The sequence below is a fragment of the Macaca mulatta genome, chromosome 6 (genome assembly GCF_049350105.2).
Source record: "Macaca mulatta isolate MMU2019108-1 chromosome 6, T2T-MMU8v2.0, whole genome shotgun sequence".
In the NCBI taxonomy this organism is placed as follows: domain Eukaryota; kingdom Metazoa; phylum Chordata; class Mammalia; order Primates; family Cercopithecidae; genus Macaca; species Macaca mulatta.
Window position 1 is genome coordinate 156,324,909 of NC_133411.1, and position 22,648 is coordinate 156,347,556.

At 42.7% G+C, this 22,648-nt stretch overlaps 1 protein-coding gene across 3 annotated transcripts in view; it reads right to left on the reverse strand.

Moving 5' to 3' along the window:
• The window catches only part of DPYSL3 (dihydropyrimidinase like 3), a 115,062-nt gene that overhangs the window by 41,771 nt on the left and 50,643 nt on the right, over nt 1-22,648 (reverse strand). Inside the window, exon 1 of one of the 3 annotated variants that reach the window (XM_077937319.1) lies at nt 22,118-22,384. The exons of 1 other annotated variant lie outside the window; for it this stretch is intronic. Coding sequence is in view for 1 of the 2 variants with exons in the window: in XM_015141156.3 (XP_014996642.2) it covers nt 21,490-21,528 (39 nt within the window). In the remaining variant the exon portion in view is untranslated. Of the gene's footprint in view, nt 1-21,489; nt 21,628-22,117; nt 22,385-22,648 lie in introns of those variants that run through there. One more of the 3 variants, XM_015141156.3, reaches the window with a different exon arrangement.

The following is a 22,648-nucleotide window of genomic DNA, read 5'->3' on the forward strand; positions in this document are numbered from 1 at the left end:
AAGGTCTTAGAGCTGCCTCCCACCCACGCTCCCTCCAGTATATGGGTGTGTTTCTAGGACCCTTGATGACAAGCATGCCATTGAGACAAAGAGAAAGGCCTGGGAGAAGATAGACATCTTGAGGAGCAATGCAGTTTCTTGGCTGAGTCTATTGAAACTGGGCATAGTTTACCAGGGCTGGCTATTCCAAACCTCTGAACTGCTACAGATGAGAGTCTCAAACACTCCTTCTTTTCCTTAGCGTCTAAATGTACTTAGTGACCACTGAGGTGTACTTCCAGTAGGTCAACTTGGGGCACTCCCTTCAAAATGCAACCCGCAAAGCAGAATACATAACACATGGAAAGCACTGTCTTCACTTTCTTTATTCTCTTTGGTTTAGCCCTAGAGGGACAGATACAAGGTAGGAAAAACAGCAATGTGAAGTCAGCAGTAGCCCAGGGCAGCATTAACCAGGGCAGAGTGGCTGCTCTGTTGTCTGAACTGGAGAATCAAAGCCAGCTATGCGCATTCTTCCCTCCCCAGAACTTCACGTTAACCATTTTAAAGATGTCATTATCAAAGGGCCTGACAAGTGATGTGGCCTGCCCTGGGTCAGAGCGGATGGGGGAATGGACTGTGGGGGGCACCCTAATCCTAGCCCCCTGATAATATGGTCTCTTAATCTTCAACAGCGTTCCAGACACAGATAAGTACAAATAGATAACAAGCCAGGAGCAAGAGAATGGGGAGGGGAGGGACAGCATCGGACAAGAGGAGCCCTAGAGCATTTCCATTCTCAATGAGAAAGGTCAGCTGGGTCTGTGTAGCTCAGACCTCAGTCATCTGTGCACTACCTGCATGATATCTGACACAGCCCGCTATAAACTGTGCTGTTATTTGCTTAATATTATCCTTATATAAATGTATTTTAAAAGAAAACACTATCTTAGTCTCATAAATTCTAGGCTAGTATTACTTGCCAAAAATAAACAGTGAACCTAGGAATGAATACAATAAAAACATCACTAAATTTTGTCTACATTCTGCTGCCTTCGAGAGGGTTCTGAAGGATGATCTCGTTATTTTGTTAAACAGGAAGATTATCACGGATCAGGGAGATGTTAATAAAAAACTAGTAGTAAACAGAGACTTTTTCCTTGATCTACTCAGAAGATTTGAAAAAGAACTAGAAAGGGGACAAAATGTGTCATTACATGATTCCATGTTATTTAATGCCTTCTTCCAGAACCCCCTAAAACGTCTCATGAAACAGCTGGAACCATCTCTGCTATTGAAGTATAGGCCCACATGTGTCCACATGGGCCTCTCAGAAGCAAGAACAAGACCCAAAGTTGAGTGACGGGGACCATCCACATGAGGCAGTACAGCAGAAGGATGAGATTACTGGGGACCATGCTCTGGGTCCAAAGCTTGGGGGAATGGGGAAAGAGGCAGGGTGGAGTAAGGTCAGGTGTAGGAAAAAAGACGCCTTATCAGAAAATAAGATACCAGATCTGGGTAAGTGAAGACATGTGGCAAATCTTTAAATGGGCTTTTGGTTGGAAAAAATAGAAAGATTCCTGCCTGGGAAGAAAACCAGCACTAATAGCAGTTTTTGAAGCTACCCAGAACTGCAGGTAGCAACTGAGGGAGTCCAGAAGCCAGGGCTGCATTAGCATCTCTGCCATTAAGTTATTCTGTGATTTTAGGCAACTAACTTGATCCTTCTTTGTGCCTCAGCTTCTTTAGCTGAGTGAAGGTAAATCTTTCTAAAAAGGCCCATTTATATATCTGTAAAGTATAGATAATAATGCCTACCTCACAGGGCTACTGTGAGAGTTAAAGACATGATGCAGGGTTAGGTACTCAAAAAAGACTTCTGGCTGGGCGCAGGTCACTGGGATTACTCATGCCTGTAATCCCAGCACTTTGGGTGGCCGAGGCAGGCAGATCACGAGGTCAGGAGATTGATAGCATCCTGGTCAACATGGTGAAACTCCGTCTCCTCTAAAAATACAAAAATTAACTGGGTGTGGTGGTGTCCCTATAATCCCAGCTACTCAGGAGTCTGAGGCAGGAGAATCGCTTGAACCAGGGAGTCAGAGGTTGCAGTGAGCTGAGATTGCACCACTGCACTCCAGCCTGGTGACAGAGCAAAACTCCTTCTCAAAAAAAAAAAAAAAAAAAAAGACTCCTAAGTGGTAGGCATTACACATATTACTACTGTTCCTACTACTGTGCTACAATATCAATGTACTGTTAAAATCAAATCCAAATTGCAGTACAAATATAAGGCAGCTATTACCATTTTATATAAACTGCTTGAGAAATCTGTTGCTCAGGACCAGAGTATAAAGTCCAGTATGGATTAAAGCCAAGTCAGTGCTTTAGAGAGCTAATTCATGCCCCTCTTTGGTCTGGATTTATATGATAGTTTTGTGTTTTATTACTTGTTTGTTTTGCTTTGCATTGTTCCTTTTTAGGCCTTAAATACATGTGCCATGGGTGGAAGCTCTCTTATATATGCAGACTATAGAAGTGACATCCAGCTTCAATCAAACAGGATCTCTTGTCCCATGAGCCCCTGGGCCTGTGCAAAAGTCAAATGCCTATTCCATCAGGAAGAAGTGCCTAAAATTCAACCTAAGTCTTTATTCTAAGGGTAAACGAGTTTAATAATTCATTCCTGAAACATTTGCTTGTGTAACTACTAGCCATGAAGTTGAATAGAGAAGGTGAAGAGAGAAGTAAAGATAAAACAGTAAGAAAAGTAAGCCAGGATCGCAAACAGTAATGTGACCTAGAAAGACAAAGGGTAAAACTATAGAAAGACAGTAAAATGATCAGTGGTTACCAGTTGGGGTGCGGGGTAGGGCAATAGGGAAGGGATGAACTGGTGAGTAAGTGGAGCACTGAAGTGGCTCAGGGCAGTGAAACTGTCCTAGATGATACTGTAATGATGGACACGTGACATTTTGCATTTGTTAAGACCCATAGAACTACTCAACAATGAGCGAGTTCTCATGTAAACTGGACTTTCTTCAATGTATCAATACTGGTTCATCTATTGTAACAAGCATACCACACCAATGTAAGGTGTTAATAAGAGAGGAAGCTTGGGGGTGAGGAGGGAGTGAGAAAGAGTCTATGGAAGTTCTTTGTACTTTGTACACAATTTTTCTGTAAACCTAAAATTTCTCTAAAACACAAAGTCTATTAATTAAGAAAGGTGCAGGGAAAGAAGAGATGGTGGGGGAGAGGCAGGCAGAAAAATCTTTTGTCTGGCAGAGACATAGGATACACAGAGGACTTGCCTGAGTGAATCTAGGGTAAATAGCTGATTTGTACACATGGGTATGGCCAATGGCAATTATGATCACAGTGTGTTACAATAATCCGTAACTCTTATTTACTGAAAACTTCTTATTTGCTGAAAACAGGTAGAAGCTTTAAGTACATCTTGTTCAATTAATTAATCTTCGAGTGCTATGAATTATATGCGGCTATCATCCCCATTGCACTGATGAAGACGTGGAAGCTTACGGACATTAGCTCATGGTCCAACATCACACAATCACTGGGAGAACAAATGGTACTGATGCAAGAAATGCATTTCCATAAGAAATTGTGAAGTTAGGCACCCTCCTTCCTCCAATGCTTAACATACTGGAATAAGGGATGCAAAAGGCTGCCAACTAGGAAGTTTCACCTTTACTATGTAGGAGCCCTAGAAGGATCTTCAAAAAAATAAGTAAAATAGTCAATCTTAGGGTCAAAAAATCAAGCTGAAAGAGGCCCATGCTGGAGATAAAGGAAGGAAAAACTTAGAAACAGCAAGTGGCAGGGGGAAAAAAAAAAAAAAAAAGAAAAGATCTTTAGCTCTCAGGGTGCCAGCAGGAAACAGATAAAATTATTAAGAAGTTATTAAGAAGCCTTTAACAAAGAAATTACTTAACAAAGTGTGGGCAGTGTTTAGGGCAAATAAATGGATATGCAGCATCCAGGGCCTACCAGCAGCAGCAAGCCATTTCCAGGGCCAGAAGAGGGAAAGGGGAGGGAGTAGTTACTGGAGGTGGAGACTGTAGCTGTATGGAGGGGGCTGCCTGGCAGGAGCTGTAACCTTCAGCAGAGACATGCAGCTGCCCCACAATGACCTAGTGACAGGAAGGAATCAGGGGAAAATACCCTGACTTCAGTGTTCACTCTTCCTCTAATCTGTTTTTGGCGCCCTAAGAGCTAAAGGCAACCAGAAGCCCAAGGGCAAAGAAACCACCTAATGCACACCACACATGGAGTATGGAGCAGGGCAGACAAAGGTGGAGAGGGCATCTGGGGATGCAAGCAGGAAATACCCAGCCCAGGCCCTGAATAGCCAACAATGGGATATGATTTAATAAACTATGATATCACCACAAATATGGATTACGATTATTATGGCCTTCTCTAAATCTACATCATGAACTGAAGAAATATCTAAAATAAGTAAGTTGTAGAGCAATATGCAAAATATGATCCAGTTCTTGTCAAAGCAAACAAAAAATGCTGTATGTAAATATGTTTATTGTATTTTTGTGTGAGCTGATCTGGAAGAAAGTTCTGGAAGGATGCACATCATATTATTAACATTGGATGTTGTAGAAAGAAAGGATGCAGAGAGAGGTTGTAGGGGTCCTTTTAAACTTTTTCTTCTCTCACCTCTATTTATTTACATTATTTCTCTAGTTGCGTATGTGTAATGTACTTTGAAACTTTTAAAAGGAACTTAATAAAGAAAATTATAAAAAGGTAAAAGAATGTGGTAATTGCTGTGGTCCAGTGTGACAGGAAGAATATGGATTAGAAAATGCAATGGCACATTGCAGAAGAAAGTGTCAATCAACTAAGTAACTGAAGAGGAAGGGAAAGTGACGCAGATGCAGACGTGCCAAACCAGACTGAATTTCAAAGCAGCATGGCTAGGGAGGGCCCATTAATAGACACAGGAAACAGAAAAAGGACTAACAAAATAGAAGTGTAAGACTAAGAATAATTTTGAGGTACTGGTCAACCATAGAGCCATGTAGCAGGTCACTGAAATGGTGGCCTGGGATTTAAGAGAATGGTCACGTGTTAGTGGACGGGCTTGAGTTAATGCCACACTGAAAACGGCTGTGCCAACTGAAAGGCAGAAAAGAAGGGTGGAAAGATCCCTAGAATGGGAGTCGGGAGCCACGGACTCTGGTCAAAGTTCTGTGATCCCCTTCGCCTTTCCAAGCGGCTGTGCTGTTAATGGTACCCAGCTCCCTCTTTAAGAAGCAGCTCTCTCCTTTCATCTTTTCTGACTGACAGCTGGCTTTGACAGGGCCTTTACAATGACAGAGACGTCCAGTGAATTCCCACCCTATTGCTTCTCAGAAACAAGAAACCTTTTCACTAAATCTGAAAGCCTGCCAAAATGCAATTCCCAGAGGAGGAATGTGGGCTCAGGCCTTGGAATGTGTGAGAAGCACCTTCAAATGACAGGCAATAGCTCCCCATCTATTTGTGGAGGCCACAGGGATTCTTCTTCAAGTCTGACATTGTACTTTTAAAGCTGGTGGGAGCTTCTTGGGGATTGTGGTCATAAGCACACAACCACTGGCTTATGCAACTTCCTAAAACTGTCCGTGGTGGGCAAGTCTAACAGAACACTTTGCTGCGGTGCTCGTCACACCAGGCGGCCATGAAAAGGGCCCCGTGGAGAGTGTGGAAGGAAGAAATTGTCTCAAAGACCACAGATGTCTTCCAGTTTGCTCTGCCTTGCAGTCCAGACCTCAAAGATTAGGTCTGTCACACAGGAGTGCAAAGAGAGTCCTCATCGTTAAAGCAGCCCAAGAACCCAAGCGACCAATCAGTGCCAGTTAGCCTGAAGGAATGGTGGGAAAGGGAAGGGCTTTGGAGTCCTGACTGTAAAACGAGAAAAATAATATCTTTTTCAAAGGAATGCTGTAAGCATTAAGCCCAGATTTTGGTGCGTAGTAGGTACTCAATAAATGTGAGTTCCTTTAGAAGCTAGAATCTCCCTAAATCTCCTCAGGTCAAAGCCTTCCACCTGGTGCCTACCTCCCCTCTCCTTTATCCCTGAAAAGTAACTTGACTTTTCATTTCTTTTTAGTTTGGTTTGATTCATACCATATATCTTAACTACCTGTCTACAACAACCCAAACACACTTCCTATACAAGAATATAGGTAAGGAAAGAAAGGGACGAGTTCGCCCTTTTTTTCTGGTTCCTTCTTGACAAAGCAGACAATGGTCATGACTGATTTTCTTGGTTACAGGCTTCCATCTGTCTGTCTAAAAACCTATACACCGCAGTTCTGCTTTCATTGGATAGAGAGGTGGTTATTAAAGTAGAGGCTATTTTTTACTCTTTGGCCCTGAACTTCTTCAAGTTGTTCTGATAGATAAAACTGCAGATGCTCTGAGAACAAGGCCTTCAAGAGGTCAGGCAGACCTTGAATGAAACAAACACTTGAACTAAATACAAATGAGACACCACTTAAAAATTATCAGAACTCAAAAATCAGAGACAAGTGGGTAGTTAATCCTAGAACAAAAGGTTTCTTCACCTTCAATAAAGATCTAAGGCTTTACTCATGATAGGCACCTCCTGGAATGTATTCGAGACTGCTTACTATTGGCAAAGACCATGTTAACATTATGGGAATACATTCTCTGTGCTTAAAACCTCCAAGACTTCATCCCTTACCTGCAAAGGCATAAAGTTGCCCACTTCTCTTCCCAGTGATCACTCTTCAACATTCTATGAATCTAACAACAGGCGAATAATCTTCTTTTGGAATAGTCTACTCTTTTACGATGTGTCTCTGCTCAGAAATGTTTCAGACTGAAGTATACAGTTACATGTTTTATGTCTATCAAAGCAAGATGTATGTTGTAACATGTATTAAATTTTGTCCAAAAAATAGCAAACAAGTTATCATCTTTGCCAGTCATCTCAGACGCAGCCAGTTTTCACCTATGTGTTATCACTCTTCCCCTGTTGCCCCAAGTCTTCACCTTTCATTTATCATTCCATTCATTCAGGGGTAGACTGAGCTAGGTTTTGGTGATACAGTGGCGTATGACACAGAGTCCCTAGGATCATGGAGCAGATAGACTAACAGCCTTTTGATAACCCTGTTTCCTTGACACCTGTTCTCTCCAAACCACTTAACCCAGGGAGAGAAACATTTGTCTAAATTAATTCATTCATTCCTTCATCTAATATTTGTAAACGCCTCCTGTTCACAGTACTAGTGATACAATAGTGAACAAAATAAAATAAGGCACTGCAGGGGCTGAAAGTGCAAAGAATAAGTAAGTTACTAAATAAGTAGAATAATTTCAACAGTGATAAGTGAAATTTAGAAAAAGGATAAGGGGATGGTGGAGGCTGGGAAGACAGTCCGGGATATTTGATTACATTTTCAAAGAAGGCATGTCTAAGGAGCTGTCTCCTGAATAGATGTGAATAATCTGAGTCCCAGGGAGGAAAAAAAAAAAAAAACAGCAAGTACAGAAGTTTTGAGCTGGACATGAATGTGTCATAATGGGAGGATGGCTGATGCTGAGTCACTGACAGTCAGTGGCAGGACTGGGGACCAGAGAAGTAGGCATTGCCACCCCACATGGGACCTCAAGAGCCATGGTCTGGGTTTTAGTTGAAGTGTAATGGGAGATATTTGAGCAGGGGAGTGACTTGGTTTGATTTACCTTTTTAAAGGACCACCTGGTTATCACGAATAGAGAATGAATTTCGGGCTAGGCAAAGTGGAACCACAGAGAAAAGTCAGAGAGTTCTTGGAGTAAGATGACAGAGGCTTGAATGAGGGCGATGACAGTGATGAAAAATGGTGAGAAGTGGTTGGCTTAATATTCTACTCTAAAGGTAGAACCAACAAATATGCACAGCTAATATACAGTTAGCTGGGACTTGATCCCAGCATCTGTTGAAAACAATGCCTGTCCACCTCTTACCTTGACTGTGTCTTCTTTCTAAATATCCAAGTAAATTTAACCTATATATTTCAGGATTGATAGACTTCACAACTTTAAAACAGGGAGGAGGCAGCTTCAATAGAGCCATCTACATTCAATATTTAAAGCACTTCATAGTTCCCATACCATAACATCTGGGTTAACCAGCAGCTCAGGTTATTTTGATTATTTTTTTGGATTGATTGCCTATTTATCTATCTAATCACTGAAAATATGTCTTTGTAAAACTCCAACATAGACAGCTTCCAAGTCTGCTCCTGTTACAGATTTATGGATCTGGTTTCCCTCTTTAGCAAATGCAACATAGTGACAGTTGTTGATTCTGTCTGATGGATCAGATTTCTTCACGGCCCACGGCATATCACTATGAACTTTAATTCTTCATTATATGTAGCTGTTCATTTAGACATGTCAAAGTGTAAGCCACGGGGAAGACTGTACTGAAATCTAATTACACTATCTTTTTAAATTCCCCAATCTCTCTTTTTATCCTAAAATCAAGGGCCAAATATTTCCTGTCTAATCAATTAAGTGGATTCCAGGTCACAGACTTTGGAGTACATTTTTTTTTTTATTTCTCCTAACATTAAATAACTTGATAAGTAACATTTCCTAAGCAGCTTACATTAACCTTCTTAACAGGAGATAGAACAGTACAGTAAGTGAGGGTTTTCAAGGCTGACAAGAAGGTGAATTTGGACTTACTTCTGCCAGTTAGTTAATAATGATGGAACTTGAGACAAATTAACTTTCTGAGCTCCAATTTCCTCATTTGTAAAGTGGGTTAATAATAACTATGACATGGGCATGGTAATATAATTGAATGAAATGCCATATACACAATTATGATTGAAAATCAGTTAGCATGGGCTCTGGCCTGCCATAATTTCTTATAAATTTTATTTGAGGCTCCCTTTTCTGCTCTCTGAGAATTTCTCAAGTTTTAATTTCATTCTTCATTCTTCACTTTCTCCCTTTATGACTCTGCTAGGGCTGCCATAACAAAGTACTACAGGCTGAGGGTTTTAACAACAGAAACTATTTTCCCAAAGTTATGAACGCTAGAAGTCTGAGACCAGGGTGTCAGCAGGCCTGGTTTCTTCTGAGTCCTCTCTCCTTAGTATGCAGATCAAACTTCTCTAATCCTTGTGTCCTCACATAGTCTTCCCTCTGTGTGTGTCTGTGTCTGTGTCCTAATCTGTTCTTCTTATAAAACTCCCCAGTCAGAGTGGATTAGGGCCCATCCTAATGACCTCGTTTAACTTAATTACCTCTCCGAAGACCCTGCCTCCAATACAGTCACGTACTGTACTGAGGGTTAAGACTTCAATTACTGGGTAGGGGACATAATTCACTCTCCCCCTCACTCTCTGCCTTCCTCAACAAAAGTTAAGAGAAAAGCACTAAGCTAGAGCAAGGAAAAATGAGTCCTATGCCTCATAATTTTAAAAACCTATTTTACTATATGACCTTGGCAAACTATTTTCCCTTTTTGATCCACATATTCTCAATCATTCAAATGAAGAGCTTGGAATAACAGGTTCCTTTTCTCTTCCTGCCCCTAGCCAAGCAAAGCTAAGTTTTTCCCATGATTTCTCATAGCAAAAAAAGCGTTCTGAGATAGAGCGTGCAATGAAGTAAGTGAAATGAAAAGGAAACAAACAAAACATACCTTCTTGGTGGAATAAACCCAGGATGAAGTCCCTAGAAGCAGAAGATTATATTCAACTTCCTTAAAACCTTCTAAGTTGTCGAAGGCCCTTTCTCTCTATAAGGCCATAATTTAAACCAATTTAATTGGATAAACCAAGAACCCCACTATGAATTTATCAATATCCCCAAACAAAGTAATCTCATCAAGATTTGAGGCACCAATTCACTTTGAGGGAAAAAGTGCATGATTTCAAATAAAGGTCTCCTTGAAAGAATTAAGTGGAAAAAAGTTTTAAAAACAAACACACATACACACAGAAAATGTAAAATTAAAACCAGCTTCCAAGCTTATAGGTTGAGCCAGTAAGGAGTGGGGAAGAACTGGCCATGTTTCCTCTCCAGCTGTGTAGCTTCAGGTCCCAAGACACAGTGTACCTCTACAAATGTCAACAGCCTCAGCAAGACAGGGAGGAAGGCAAAGGTGATGGTGAAAAAACAAATGTGCTCATTCAAGGGCTGGAGGAAATGAGAGAAAGTAGAGTTTTCCATGTAAAATGGCATAACTAATGAAGGAATGAGTGGTGACAAGAATATAAGGCTAAGAGTAAAGACACTGGGATTTCAATCTGTAGTCTGATACTCATGAGCTGAGTGACTTCAGGCAGGTTACTCAACCTCTCATTCTGGCGTAGCTTTTAGTTTGGCTTCAACTAAAAAACAACCAACAATAAATCTGTCATTTCATTTTTGTTGTTAATGCAAAGATCTTGGAAAATATCAAAACAATGCAAACAAAATGAGATTCATTTAACTAGATTTTCCAAGGAATGTAATAATATATAGCTATTAAAAATTAAGTTATGGAAGGATATTTAAAACATGGAAAGATGTAATATATTGTGCAATGAAAAGTAAGGCATAAAACAGCATAAACAATATGTGGAATCATTTTAATAAATGGCACATATAGTCAAAAGAAAAAATCTAGATGGGTATACTGAAAGTTTACAGTGGTTCTCTCTGAGTAATTTCATTGTAGCTTATTTTTATTGTCCTTACTGTTTGTGCTTTTGGTAAATTTTTCTACAACCAACATCCTTATTTTGTAATTAAAAAAAAAAGCCTTAGTTAATTTTAAAATCCTTGTGCCCCACAGTAAAACAGATAGTAGCAAAAATGCATATTAGGTGGGTACCACTTGGTCTTGGTTTTATTATCCATAAGATGGGGCATTAGACTTAAAAAAAAAATCTTGACCCAACAATCCCATTACTGGGTAAATACCCAAAGAAATATAAATCATCCTACTATAAAGACACATGCACATGTATGTTTATTGCAGCACTATTTACAATAGCAAAGATATAGAACCAACCCAAACGACCACCAATGATAGACTGGATGGATAAAGAAAATGTGGTACATATACACCATGGAATACCATGCAGCCATAAAAAGGAATGAGATCATGTCCTTTGCAGGGACATGGATGAAGCTAGAAGGCATCATTCTCAGCAAACAAACACAGCAACAGAAAACCAAATATCACATGTTCTCACTTGTAAGTGAGAGGTGAACACTGAGAACACATGGACACAGAGAGGGGAACAACGCACACCAGGGCCTGTTGGGAGGTTGGGGAGTGATGGAGGGAAGTTAGAGGATGGGTCAATAGGTGCAGCCAACCACCATGGCACATATATACCTATGTAACAAACCTGCATGTTCTGCACATGTATACCGTTTTTTTAAAGGAGAGATAAAGAAAAAAGTAATCTCCATGGAGACTCTGAAAGTACGAATTTTACAGAGTCATAGTAAGTTAAACCTCAAAAGAATCTTACCTAAGATTTAAGAGAATGGGGCATGCAGTGTGGAGTATGAAATGAGAAGGTGGCATTTAAATTCACGTTAGGAAGAATCCCTAATTGGTAGTTTCGCTAATTCAATGTAAAGATGCTGAAAGTGGTGGGAATCTCCCTGGCAAGTTGTTTGTGTACGTACAACAGTGTGGAGTAGCTTTGGACCTGCCAGAAACAAAACTGCTCTTAACAGGAAGGCTGGAGGGCTTCCTGATGCCAAGCAGTGCTAAGGAGTCCATCCCCTTTGCAGAGGAGGGGCACCAACTGTTCTCCATGTCCCCCATAACCTACATCACTTATACCTTACAGGAAACAGGCGCAGAGAAGGACTTACCCCTGGACTTGAAGTAAGTGAACTCCAGTTGGAATCAATGTCTTGTGACTCCAGAGGTGGGAGAGGGATAACTTAAGGTAGCACCATACTGTGGGGTTAACTTAAGGTAGCACCATACTGTGGGGTTAAGAATGGGGGCTCTAAGTCACATAAACTTAAGTTTGAACTTTGGTTCCATCATTTAAGCCTTGTGTGATATTAGGCAAATTACTTAATCTCTCTAAATTTCCTCATCAATAAAATGGAAAGAAAGACCTGGTTAAAAATCTATCTACCTAATTAAGTTGTTTTGAGAATTAAGTGAGATGATGAATAAAAAGCACTTTACACAGGGTACAATAAATGTGAATTATTCTTATTATTAAACTAACTTTTCCCAGAATGTACGGTCAATAAATATCTTTTATGCAATAAAAAATAGCAAAATGCTTTTATCATACCTGATTATATTATATATGACACTCTTATAACACAGAGTTCTTCAAACACTTTCTAATCAAAGGTTTTTGGTTCCATGAATATACTTTGATTCTCCCATTTTGTACTCCCTTTAAAAGGCTTTATTGATTACCATTACACATAAACCTATTGAAATCATGAACTCTCTGATTTGTACCCAGAGATAAGCTTAGTAAAATCTGTGTTAACTGGCCCTACCCCTCAAACTAAAGAATTACATTTAGAATAAAAACTAGTAATAAGAATAGCTCCAAACGTAGCTCAGAGAAAGCTGACAGGTGCAGTGGGGTAAGAGACTAAAAATCTTTTGAAAGAACACACAGAAACAAAACCATTCCATGTAAATGTCCAGCCCTAACAGGGAAACAAAAAGAACTATGAGCTGCTCCTTAACCAGTGCTTCTAAAATACCAAGTTTGCTTTACAAATGCAGATTGGTCTATCTAGTTGCTGCTAATAACTCTAATGACTTTATAGTTTATGTGCAAAGGCACAAAGAGACCTCAATTAAGATCTATATTGTATCCTGGTTCGAAGAGTCATGGTGACAGTTTCCTCTATATGAAAGAGGACATAAAGGTCTGTATTAATTCTTTTAAATCATTTGCAGTAAGAGAAATGGTGTCTTTGTTGCAGGCAACAAGTATCCAGGTAGGCTCCTGAAACAAGCTCAGAATGAGCCCAGATGCAGAATCTGGAAGAGAGGATTGGAGGCCAGACAAGAAAGAAGTCGAAGTGATGGATGGACTTTCTGGCACATGTGCCCAGGTCAGGCCCTGGATTACAATGACTTGCTTGTTCTGCTAAAGAGCTATCATGTTTCTCTTGGCCCAGTGATCCTATGCTTTAGAGTGTGGCCTTATTTAGAAGTTAATATTCTAGAAAATTGTCAAACGGAAGATTATGTACAAGAACAAATTGGTATACTTTCAGGTGATCTTCTCTCTTGAAATCATTCCTGCAGGTAAGTGTTAAATACACCCAGTCATTCAGCAAATACAGAGGGCCTAATATGTGACAACCAAAGATTAAGTGCTGGAGATTCAGTGGTAACAAAACAAAAACCATCCCTATCCTCATGGCATGTACATGGCATGATTGGGCCTTTGAGGGTAGATTATTTCCATTGGATGGCAGTCATCATATTTAAAATATTAGCAAGAGCAGCTGAAAAAAGAGCTTGGTGAGCAGATACAGACGCCGAGTTGTTTTCGATTTGTTTTCTTGTTTGTTTGGCCAGTCTAGATTTTGGGCACTTATCGCTTTCATGCCCTTATCAATAGTAGCCTTATCCTAAAGAAAGACTGTATGTGACAGCAAATGAATCATGATACCACTTTAATAATGCTCATCTGAATTAATACTAACGCTCTGCCAGGCAGAAGATCTATCAGTCATTATTAGTCCATCTCTCCTCTGCACAAAATCTATTAATTAAGTATACTCCCTGAATGAGAAAAAGGCTGGGACTTTAAGTGTAAAAAGCAACCAAAGCCCCTTATATACAATACAGATGTTGGCTGGTCCCTCTGAGTTTCAGCCAACAATGGCTGCTCTCATCCACTTTCTCCCTACTCTATATTCCCTCACAGGAAGGGCTTAGAACTCCTCTCTGTGAATTTGGAACAAAGTGAGGAGGGGCTGGCTCACAGGGTCATTTGCACTGGCAGGGACCTCAAGGAGCATCTGGTTCAATGCCCTCATTTTACTGATACAGAATCTGAGAAGGATAATAAGGGTTTGCCCAAAGTGACAAGTAAATTAAAGGCAAAGGCAGGCCTGAACCACAGTGTGCTGATATTCCCTCCAGCGTTCGCTTCCTTATTCCGCATCCAAGAACAAGAGGGTTCCTTTGCTCCACTAGTCCAAGGAACTCTTCTCTTAAAAAATAAAATCTCATTTTACCCTTAAAATCTCATTGTCCAGCACTTCCAGAGAAAAGAAGTAGTAATTAGGCCATGAGAAATGTTGTCCTTGAATTCCAGATGTTCCAAATAGGTTCCTGGACCATTCTACTGTGGAGCTTCCCCATCTAGCTTAAAGTGCTGGGTGTGTCCTGCAAATGTTTCTCCGCGTGACTGAAAGGAAACAGACAGCCTGGCTATGTCTGGAGAGAAGACAGGGATAGAGAGTGAGAAAGGGCCTTAGACCCAGCTCTGCTCTGAAGCAAGGCAGAAAAATAGCATCTGCTTTTCCACCCTGTACTCATACACGCTCCTGGGCAAAAGCCAGAAGCTCACTCAGACAGCTGGCAGAAGCAACGCATGAACCACTGTCAAGAGGACACACAACTCACTTGTTGTTCCAATAGTGATGTGATAGGGTTGGCCAGACCATCTCCAATCCTTCTTCCACTCTGTGAACACTGACCCACATTTAGGAGCTAACAGGTGTGGACAGCTGGAGATAATGGCGGGAGGAGGTAGTCACCTGTGCCTATGGAACTACTGCTTTCTTGCCTATGAAACTAATTTACCTCTGCAGGGATCAATCCCAGGATCTTACTTTTTCAGCTGTGTGACTTTAGCCAAATTACTTAGTTTCTCTGAGCCTCCCTCCAGAACGCAAAATGATGGTTAATAACTGTAGCTATAAGAGTTGCCGTGAGTTAAATGAGATAATCCATGTAGCTTTCACTAAGACAGTTAACAATAATAACTCCACCATGCTTAGTCCCATATTTCTTACCACTGAGTTCCCTACAATCTAATTAACAGAAGAAAGTTCCTCAAGAAAAGTAGTTTTTATACTGGGCTTCATGTAGGGACTGGAACCAAAAGAAGAGGCCAAGTTGAGAGGCTCATTCTATTCCACCAAACTAGCTTTGGCCTTTTTTGAGGGGTGGGAGGATACCTGTGTTTCATATATTGAAATAAGCATATGTTGATGAAAGAGGGACTTCACAGCAAAAGGAGTCTATTTCTCTGGGTTTTCCAAGGTCTTTCTTATTTGTTTCTCATTTGCCTAGAGAAAGTGGGAGAAAAGGCAAAGTTGAGCATTGATTTGAGGAGGGAGAAACCAGGGAACAGTTCACCTCTCCGATTAACATCCATCACGGGCCGGGCGCGGTGGCTCACGCCTGTAATCCCAGCACTTTGGGAGGCCGAGGAGGGTGGATCACCTGAGGTCGGGAGTTCGAGACCAGCCTGACCAACATGGAGACAAGATCAGCCTGACCAACATGGAGAAAGCCCATCTCTACTAAAAATACAAAATTAGCTAGGCATGGTGATCCAATCCCAGCTACTCAGGAGGCTGAGGCAGGAGAATTGCTTGAACCTGGGAGGCGGAGGTTGCTGTGAGCTGAGATCGAGCCACTGCACTCCAGCCTGGGCAACAAGAGCAAACCTGTGTCTCAAAAAACAACAAACAAACAAACAAAAAAACCATCCATCACAAGAGGTAATGACATATTCAAATCTTCTGTCTTGTTCTGATTAGATGCACTGATTTCATCAAAGGATGAAAACATTTACACCCCAGAGACCCATTCCTACTATTGTAAACATTTTGCAGTTTTTCAAATGTAATAAGCAAAAACAAATGGCCCTATAAAATACGTCAATAGGTAAAGAACAGAGGACCAATTAGGACAGAAGGTTTTTTTTTTTTCTTTTGGTTGTTGTTCTTTTCAAATTTAGTTTTTTTTTTCCCCCAGCTGAAGAAAAAAGAGCAGACAAGCCACTAAAACACGAGTTATGAAGAAACAGCTGAAAGGATCTTCATAACCTGTGTCACTCTAGGCTAGAAGCTGATCAGCACTAAAAAATGACACAGAGTTCAACTAATTTAGGAAAATTCCCTCTATTCAGGGTAATGGAGAGTCTCTGTATCAAAAGTTCAAAGGCAGCCTAATGGCCTGTATCGGACTGTCAGAGATGACAAGCATAAAATTCTTAGGAACACTGTAACGTAACTAAACAACAACAAAAAAAGTTTTTATATAACACTGTTTATTTTTGTTTTCGAAAACTCTTATTTTAAAAAAATCATTTCCTAAGTAGTCTCTTTCTAACCAGACCATTGTCAAATCTTCTTTTATTAATTTCCACATTCCAAAGTAGTTGAGATTTTATAAATATAAATCAGCGTCTGCTCTCTTGAACACATCCAGAGTTCACAGACCACTTTCATGGCCACTGTTTGAGCCTCTTAGTAGTTCAGTGCAATAAGCAGAAACGCTTTTTATTTATAAACTGAGGGTCTTGCCACATAGACTTGAATTCTCTCAGGAAATCTATTTCTTCAGAATTCCTCCCAGGGCCCAGCTGGCCTGGTCACAGCTAGTAATGTTCGAGGCTCTTTGTATACCTGAGGCCTTCTCCTAGTATTTGAGGAAAAGGAATAACCTGGCTAAGAATCAGCACATACCTGCTCAAAATTTAAAGTAACAAATGAACACTTTAGGCAGGGCCTGGGCTAAGACTTCCATGATCAGATATCTAAGATGCTTTCCATTCCTAAGCATTCGCTATTTTTCTTCTGTCTTTTACCCTGGAATTTCCCTTTCAAGATGCCTTACACGGAGAGAGCTGGTTTTCCGTGACTCCTCTTCTTTTGGTTTCCTCAACTCTAGTTCTCCATCTCCTAATATTTTCCTCTCATTCTTAAATGACAACCATTGAAGCAAGAGGAATGCGTAGATCCAAAGGTGGGATTGCATTTGTCCCTTCCTCTAGTTCTAGGCTCCCAGCTTAACTGCTGCAGAGATCTGGGTGTTACTCCAGTTCATAAGGTCCCTTCACTTCTCCAAAAAAGAAAATAAATTCCAGTGGCACCTATGACATTCACAATTACCCCTTTCAAGGGAGATGACAGAGCTCTGACTACATACCTTAGACTGAACTTTGCAAGTTGTATTCCTAACTGGGGATTTGTCTTCCAGCAATTCCCAAATATCACACACACAACCAAACTTTCAATGCAACAGAAATGCATTATCTGCAAGACAATGTTTACAGAAATCCAAGTAGAGTTGCAAAAGACCAGTTCTCTGTCATTTGTCTCCTAGAGGGAATTCTGGAGCTGTTTCCACAACTTTCAACATCTCAGCTGCACATGCCTCCAGGAGGCAGCTGCTGCACCACAGCAGCCTCAGCTTTGAAGCCAGACAAGGCCTAGGTTTGATTGCCAGCTTTGCCCCAATATTCTCACCAGGCAACTCTAAATAACTGACTTCACCTAACCATATTTCAGTTTCCTTCCTTAACTGGGAAATGATTATCTGTGGAGGTTCTAATACGAAAATACATATAAAATACTGGAACCTAAGTGCCTAAGTATCAGGGCCTGGCCCAGTCCTGTGGTCAGCTTCAAGTTGTAACGTATGTCAGAGGAAAACAATAACTGTAACTTATCAAAAGTTTCTACCTGTAGAATTGATGGTGACTACTATTTCAAAAATGTGTTCTTATATGTACTTAATATAAAAGGTAAGAAAGACCGTGTTATGGGATTTGTGGACAGTGACAAGAAAAATATGCCTCCCAGCAGTGGAGATGGTCTGGAAACCATTTGCCCTACCAATGCTGAGTAACAGTGATGGTAGAGGCAGAGGCAGAGACACCAAAAAGAGTGTGATGGTGAAGGACATGCATTTTTATTTCAGTCGGGTGTGTAGGTTTAAGTCCGGCCTCTAACCCTTACTAAATCTCTGACCATGAGCAAATTATTTTTTTATTTTCTAAGATTTTGCTTAACTTATAAAATAGGGGTAACTATAGTCCCTCTCAGACAGTATTGATTGAGTCCAGGATTCAACGAAACAAGGCATGCAAGGCATAAAAAAACATAATACCTGACACAAAATAAACACTCAACATGTGTGGCCTATTATTAGGAATAATTTTTAATCAATTCATCCATTTAAGTGTCAAATAAATGATTTGACAATAAAATGTACTAGAGGCAACGGAGGCTTCTTCCTGCCTGCAGAGGGGAAGATTCTGCATCTCAATAGCAAATGCACAGGACGTTCCAAGCCTAATCATTATGTATCCGTATACCAGGTCCATCGCGAGACAGTGAAGATATAAGGTCCCTTGCTGTGATCTGTCAAATCCCCAAAACTGCCAGTCTCTGATCATTAGAAGCAAGGCTTGTGTTGAGGTAGAACAGATAATCCACATAGCTGACCTGAGAAGGGACAATGAAGATCTGAAGTCCCGGGAGCTACTCGGGAGAAAGGTAGCTACTCCCAGCCAACTCCAACAGGGACACAGAAATCTCCCCCTCATATCCAGCCCTCCCACAGGAAACCAATAAAACAAGGATAGTAAGAATGCCTTAATCTCAGGAAGGCAATAAAAATAGGTAGAAGGAGGAGAAAACAAAACAAAATAAAAACAACCAATCCTATTCTGGACCCAAAACACTGGTAGAAAGTAGTTCCTAGGAAGGCATAGGGTACCAGGCCAAGAAAGACTGCCCCCGCCAGTCCTCAGATTGCAGTGACACCTCAGCTACCGGGTGGGGCTGCCTTCACAGAAAGGAATAGAGAGGGCATAGAAAATTCAATTCAAACTCCATAACATTACCATTTCTCAAATATACTAGAATTGATGGTAGGGAGTATACGTTATACTTAGATCTTTAATCATATTTTCTGCACATGAATATGTATGTCTACATTGTTATATTTATAACTATATCTAGAAAAGGTACCTCAACCTTCATAGTATATAGACAACTATAATCTTCTATAGACACACAAACATACATAAATATTTTATTCTAAAATAGAGTCCTTGTTCACGGAAATGCAAACACGAAGCATGAGAAAATTTACAAATGGATTCCTTATCCCCAAAGACCAACATCCGCCTCCTGCCATGCCCTTCCTTTTCATCCCCTTGGTTTTAACAATGAATTCAAGGCAGTCTGGTTTGAAGAAATTCACAACCACTGTCTACTCCTATTACAGCTGCTGGAGATACAGCCCCAGCTTCAAGGCAGAGGCTGCTATGCAGCACCACGCCCCACACACAGAGAGAAAGGATGGAAGCCGCACTGAAAATGAAGGATGTACCCCAGGGATGATCATTCAAACAGAAACAAAAGGGAATCCACTGCAAATCTGACCCTGGGATTAGGGCGCAACCACATTTACTGGAGCTCCTAAGGCAAGTTATCAAGGCTGAATTTCTTTATCTTTCCTTAAAGGTGGCTTAAATGATACCTAGAAGAATGGGTGTGGCTCTCAGTGTCATGTCACAGGCTGAGTCCAGAAGAAGAACCACTGCAGTCTAGGGGAAAAAAAAAAAAAAAAAGGTTCTCTGCCCATCCCTAACAGGAAAACTAGCAAATATACACTGGATGTTAAAGCAAGTGGCAGAAACATGTGGCATACCTCCAGCATAGAACAGCATGAGAGCTGTGGTTCAATCTCCTGAGTTGGGGAAATAAGTAAAAATTGAGCTTTTGTCCCAATCAGTTTTTTCTTTCTGTCTTTTTTCTTTCTTTCCTTCTTTCTTTCTTTCTTTTTTTAGATGATAACTTCCACAGTTCTTTGGAAAGACAAGACAGTCGGCACTAGGTAATACTGTGCATTGTAAAAGATCCATGGTATCTCTTCAATAATGGAAAGTGAATGCCATCAGGTAGTGGTAAGGATCCATTAAAACCCAAAGCCTCTACCAGGCAAAAGGATCCCTGCGGGCCTCAACTCTTCTCCCTGGGGAGTGTTTCTTCCCTAACACCAGCTGGGAAGCTGGTAGGGGTGGGGTGCATTTGTGTGAAGTGAAGCTCAGTTGCATGAAAAAGGTATGGTGAGGCAAAAAAATAAATAAATAATTAAACGATTTGACAATAAAATGTACTAGGGGCAACGGAGGCTTCTTCCTGCCTGCAGAGGGGAAGATTCTGCATCTCAATAGCAAACGCACAGGATGTTCCAAGCCTAAGGGAACAAGTGCAAACAGACTCGTGCCCGCAACAAAACCTGGCGGACCCTGCAAATCAACTACTGTGGCAGGTAAAGCTCTGCCCTAGGGCGGCAGCAGAGCCTTCCAGGGGCCAGCTGATCACTTCCTTTGTTCAGCTTGCAAAGATGGAGTAGCCACCCATTCCCCCACTGACACACACACACACACACACACACACACACACACACACCATCTAATTCACTATAGACAAAGCACAACCGCACTGCTCTGTGCTAAACTAAAAAACGTTAGTTTTTATTTATTCTATTTTTGTAAATGCCCATCCCAGCCTGCCATATGTGCCTACTATTTGGGGGCATCGTTGCAGCGCATCACCACGGAATCCCAGCCTTGCTGGACGCCGGTGAAGACGCGGTTTCTGTACCTGATAATGGCACGTCCCCTCTCCACCCCGCCCTAGGCGCACCCTAGCGCATTTGACACCCGCCGGTCGCGGCGTCTCGGTCTTGCACACAATGGGTTGAACACTGCATGCACACAGCGTGCGCCCGCGACAGCAAACTAAAATCTGCTCTAAAAACTCGGCCTTTTCTTTGATGTGAGGGAGAAAAGAAATGAAAAATGTAAAGTGCATCGAAGGCACACACACACACACAAACACACACACACACACACACACAAAGTTGATCATTCCCACTGCAGCCACGTTAGCTGTCCAGTCCCATAAATGATACATTGAAATATGAATCGGAGTGAACGCAGGCATGAAGGGGACACGGCGAGGACAGGTGGTCCAGACACCCTGCCACCCTCGCGGCGCAGGGGTCAGAGCCGTGGGGCTGGAGCTGGGAGAGGGGCGCGGTCGGGCTACGAAGTACCCCTGGGGAAAGGTGTCATCTCTCCAAACCCAGTCCGGCCGAAAGGATCCTTAGACAAAAAGCACACCTCAACCTGGGGTGGCACAAACCGACACCCCGGGCGGAGCAGGGGTCCTGGGAGAGCCGCGAGCCCCGCGCTCCTGCCTGCGATGGGAAGGGAGAATAAATAATCCAAACTTCTCCGCGCCACTGTTTGGGTTTCCTCTTTGTTTTGTTTTCCCCAAACCCCAGGGTCGCTCAGTCTGTGTGGCGCCGGCTGGACTGACCGCCGCTCTCCACCACCCGGACCCCGGGTCTCCGTCCCTCCCCGGGGACCGGGCCAGTGAAGCCGGCGGGATCCGAGCCGACCCCGCCCGCAGAGCAGCCGGCAAGGGGAGCGAGCGAGGAGGGAGGGAGCGGCGGCCGCCCGGACTCACCGTGATCCGCGGGATGTTCTTCTTGCCTTGGTAGGACATGGTGGCGGCAGTGGCTGCAGCGGCTGGCTCCCTCCCTCCTTCTGCTCCGGCTCGCCCGCGCCTATCCTCAGCGCACAGCGCCCCGAGATCAGGTGGAGTGAATGGTGCGCTGGCCGCGCCGCCGCCTCCGCCCGCCTCCGCCCCCCTCCCGGGCTCCCGCGGCGGCTGCCAGAGACAATAGTAAATCTCCCCGGTCCCCCTTTCACCCCCGCCCCCCCCCACGCACACCCTCCTCCACCCGCGTTCACGCCCGGGTTTTGTTTTTTTTTTTTTTTTCTTTTGCTGTGCCAGCTGGGACCCCGTAAGACAAGAATGGCTGATCTGCGACTCCTCCCTCTTCTCTCTTATCCCTATTGATTTTCCTCTTTGCATCTGCCTCACCCACTTTTTCTTTTTCTTCCTTTTTTTTTTTTCCCTGATTTGCGAGTGCGGCGGAGCCAGGCTGCTCCACAGCCACCAGGGGGCGCGAGGGGCTTTTCAGGAGCGGAGGCTGAGGCCCGGGGGTGGGAGCATCAGCTACGCCCTCCCGGCCGCGGAGCCGAGCCCCGGGCACCGCCGCCCCCAGCCAGCCCCTTGTCGGATCTCCCACCTTCCCTGCCCTGGTTTCAGAATGGAGACGGTTCCTGGCTTCCCTCCCGGCACTCGCTCTCCTCCGCCATCGCGCGGGTCGAATGCGGCGACCGCGCCTTTGTTCGAGAGGAGGGCTGGGCGCCGCCTCTGCTGCTCGCCGGGTGGTAAACAGCGGCGCAGCCCCTTCAGACGCCGGGGACTGGTCCGACTCTGCAACCTGGCGGGCCTGCTGGGTTCCCCAGGCCCGGAACACACACACACATTAGAAAATGGAAAGCCGTGACTCGCTCTCAGAGGCTGCAAGAGGCACGGTAGCAGTGGACTCAACCATTCCCTATATTTAAAAAATATCCAAGTAGCATCTTGTTAAAGAAACTCCACTGCCTGAGTCTCAGAATCAAAGAAAGAACATGAATGCTGCTCTGTGAGTAAAAAGTAGAAAACACCTGTGGAGTGGGAAGGCAGAAGCCCAGACACGTTCCTTGTGTGCAGCCATGGATTTGGAGTAGAACTCTATTGCTCCCCGTCAGTAATGAACCACGTGCACTAC